The following is a 4,046-nucleotide window of genomic DNA, read 5'->3' on the forward strand; positions in this document are numbered from 1 at the left end:
ATTCCTGCATTCTTCAGGCTTTCAGGGCTTGGTTGGTAGTCAAGTTTCTATCACAGAAATGCGAATAAATAGTTCTCTGCAGAGCTATTTGCCTTCTCTCTAATCACAGGTCTTACCTTAGAATTTGTTTGAGAATAAGTCTGTATATGCTGACAGTACACTCACTGGAACAAAAGTACTAAATAATTTTGACATCCTGGAGTCATGTGGGAGAATGGCTATTTTTAATGACCATTATTGCAAGATTTCATTTGCATATCATACTATTGGTAGTCACTGTGAAGGATTATTTTCTTACTTTTCCTTAGAAAATGGAACAGAGTTTATGTAACTTTAACCAAAATAGCTTTCAGCTTCTTTAAGCTTGGCTGTGAAGATAGTACTTAATTCCAGGGTAAACTATAAGAAACTGAACAAGCCTGGATACACAGGTGAAGAACTTCTGTTAGGACTGCTCACTGTGGTCCATGCACACCTGGACATCTGAAGGGATAGAAACAAGTCAGCTAAGTAACTCTGTCTTTCACATCCATGTAGTAACTGTATGTTCATTCATTCTTGTGATTTCAGTAAATAGGGCTGCTGACATAAAAGGCAATAAATTGAAATTGGAATGGGTGAGTTATTCGTTTGGTTTTGGCCTATGTCAAATATACATCTCGCACAACTGATGCTGAAGATACCAGAAATTTATTTTTTGTTTGTCCTTCAGCTGCAAGAGAATGTGTCATTGCACTTTTTGTTACTCTCAGGGAGGAGTGCCTGTAGGCCTGGCACCTAAGCCATTACAGATCCTTTATGGCCATACTGATGAAGTTTCGAGTGTTGGCATCAGCACTGAACTGGATATGGCAGTGTCAGGATCCAGGGTAAGCATCCTTATACTTGAATAGTACTAAAAATGTGACTATTTCACGATTTTTTTCGTCAGCATTGCACTCGAAGAAGATATGTGCCATCTCCCTTGCTGCCTGCTTAAATCAGGCTGTCCCAAACTGCTCTGCACAGCATAGACCTCAGCTACCATGTTGTGTTATTCTGCACTGATGAGCTTTAACGTGTGTGTGCTTATTTGGAGATCTTAAGCTTCTCATAGAAACAATTCTGTGACAGTTTCTTCCCTGCTTCTTTATCCTTGAAAGTTCTGTGCCACTTGCTCATATTCTGCCTTATTGTACTACACTGGCAGGCTGCTGAACTCTGACTCTGTACTGCACATAATGCCTACTTGTAAATGTGACCTACAAAATGGCTGATTTGCTGCCTGTCCTTCCCCTCTTGCCTTGTTTGCGTTTGTTTTTTCCTATGTCTATAGTACATGGTCTTGAGGGGAAGGCTTCTTTGTGTAGAGTTTCTAATGCTCAGGAGTCTTGATCGTCAGTTAAGGATTTAAGTGCTTTCAAAGTATTCCCTCTATATTTAAATACCCTTTCTGTGTGTTGTGGTAACTTACCTGCTGAGTAACAACTTACCTCAATTTGGTTGCTGCAGGATGGGACTGTTATTGTCCGCACTATTCGGAAAGGTCAGTACGTGAGGACTTTGCGACCACCTTGTGAGAGTTCCCTCCTGCTGACTGTTCCCAATCTGGCTGTGTCCTGGGAAGGCCATATAGTTGTCCACACCAGCATAGAAGGAAAGACTACTCTTAAGGTACTTAGGTTCATGGAATACCTCTGTTTCTTTCACTGAAGACTTTAATCATAAATGTACCTAACTTTATCCTTATTTCCTAAAGTAATGAGGCTTTTTGAGTATGCTGTGTCTGTTCCCCTTTTTTTTTTTTTATTTTGCTAGCCAGTTTGAGTGAAATTTGATTAAAAGATAAATCACAGACATACTGTGCTCCCGTGAGTTTCATGAAAATCTCCAAACACCTGCAAGGAAGATGCTCAAGCATGTGCTAATGAATCTTCCTGGCAGAGCTGCTTTGAAATGGAAAACTAGGGGAAACAAGTTCCGCTGTGCACAGAAACAGAGGAATATAAGGGGAGCAGTAAGTTCTGGGTTCAGGATGCCCAGTGACTACACTGATGTTTCTTAGTTTTGGATTGGAGACATACTGTAAGGTTCACAGTGTAGCTTATTCTATCTATCGAGTACCTGTGTAGTTGCTTTAATAAGGGTAGAGTTGTTACAATTTCTGTGAGCATGGAAAAGGTCTTGGAAGAGAAATTTATTTGTTGTAGGCATGCTAGCTGCATTGGGAAGATGGGGAGAGAAGAGATCAAGGTATTGTCAGGCTGGAAGAACTTAAGATGGTTGTGTTAACTGCGTGTTTAATTCATCAAGAATTCATTGCCTTGTCCAGAAAATGCTTCTAGATCTAGCTCTGTGGAAATATACCTATTTCCTTCTGCTTTTCAATTTGGGGTGGGAGGAGAGGGAGGGTGGCAGCAGTGCTGAAGATGAGAGTGCTCTCTTCCTTTCTTCTTCCTTAACAAAAACCCTTATAAAATAGAGTTCTGTCCATTAAATCCATGGATATTTCCAGAAAATTTGGAATTGATTAGATGCATATGTAAGACATTACCATGTTACATCAAGAGGTAACGAGGAATAACTTCAAAAATTTCTGTACAGGACCTGGTATACGTTGACATTACATATAGGCTGGGTACTCTTGTATCATTCAACAAGGAAACTCTTGTCAGCAATATTATCTGTGGGTTTTTGCCCAAGTTAGCTCCTGTTAGTAAGCTAATGATACAAATAATGCACTCTTTATCCAGCCTGTCCCGTGTGACAGATTTATTTTTGATCTATTCAGGATAAGAATGCGTTACATCTCTATTCTGTCAATGGAAAATATCTGGGTTCTGAGACTCTGAAGGAGGAAGTGTCAGATATGTGTGTGACTGGCGAGTATATCGTGATGGGCAGCTTACAGGGATTTCTTTCCATTCGGGATCTCTACAGGTAATGTACCACAATCAGTAGTTTATTACTGAGATGCAAATATAAAGGCTTATTGAGAAATGGCTATGTAATGTTGTCACGGTCCACTCAGTAATGGACTCGTGATGGTTCGTTAAACTCCGGTCTTGAAGTGCAAAAAACAAAGGCAAAAACGCCAAAGGGGTTACATTTCAATCAATCAGTGTAACTTTATTATGTTGCCCGTAAAGCGGCGTGCGATAGGTGAAGAGAGTGAAGAGGGAAAGAAAAGTTAAAGTAAACGGAGAGAGAGAGAGAGTTATAGCTACCACCACGGGTCCAAGGCGTCCCTATGGTCCCAGGTCCGGCGGCGTCCCGTCGGTCCTCCGATCGTTGTGATCTCCGGTGGGGAAAGCTTCCAAACTTCGGCTGTCAAGGAGCATCCTTTATGCTGAGCAACACACCTTGCCCCCTCCTCTGTCCCATGGACCACTGCCAACCTCCGCCTTCCCTCCGCCTCCCTGAACAAGACTTCTGCGCATCCTCAAGGAGGAGTGTCTTAGGCGTGGTTTGCCTTGGAGGCGGGGGGCCTTCGCGTAGGGGGGGGGGTTTTTAACATTTCCTAAGGTCCAAGTCTACTTGCCAATTGCTAAGGCAGCAGGTGATCCTTGTATCATCTCCAAGTTTCCTCTGACGATGTTGAGACATTACTGTTCTTTCGGGCCAACTTCGGACCGACTCTCACAAATGTGGACTCTGAAACTGTGTTCCTGAAAAAATTCTTTTAGAGGGAAACTAAGATAGGGAGAAAAGAAAAACGGAAGGTGGTACCAGACCCCTTTCTTCCCATGCATTTAGCCCAGTTATACACCTAGAACTGACAGAATTCAGGAAGAGCTGTGTCTGACATCTGCAAGCTGTAAATTGTCCCCATGTTTGTTTAGTCACTGGGAACTCAGCAACTGCAAGATGAAGCCTCATGTAGTTCTGCACTGAGTTTTAAATTCCACTTAACTGCTACTATCTGTAGAGCTCAATTGCTCCTCAGAATGGGAGTGAAGCATTGGCCAGCAGGTCAAGGGAGGTGATTCTCCCTCTCTACTCCACTCTGGTGAGACCCTCTCTGCAGTACTGCATCCTGCTCTGGGGCCTCCAGCACAAGAAGGACA

General features: G+C 42.5%; 1 protein-coding gene across 1 annotated transcript in view; it reads left to right on the forward strand.

Moving 5' to 3' along the window:
* NBEAL1 (neurobeachin-like 1) overlaps positions 1-2,919 on the forward strand; it is a gene marked incomplete at both ends in the record, with an annotated part of 61,769 nt that extends 58,850 nt beyond the window's left edge. Inside the window, 3 exons of the mRNA XM_009699546.1 lie at positions 750-869; positions 1,492-1,653; positions 2,771-2,919. Of these exons, the coding sequence (XP_009697848.1) occupies positions 750-869; positions 1,492-1,653; positions 2,771-2,919 (431 nt within the window). The remainder of the gene's footprint in view (positions 1-749; positions 870-1,491; positions 1,654-2,770) is intronic.
* Between the last annotated feature and the right edge of the window lie 1,127 nt (positions 2,920-4,046).

This window comes from Cariama cristata, unplaced genomic scaffold (genome assembly GCF_000690535.1).
Source record: "Cariama cristata isolate BGI_N322 unplaced genomic scaffold, ASM69053v1 scaffold11934, whole genome shotgun sequence".
Taxonomy (NCBI): Eukaryota; Metazoa; Chordata; class Aves; order Cariamiformes; family Cariamidae; genus Cariama; species Cariama cristata.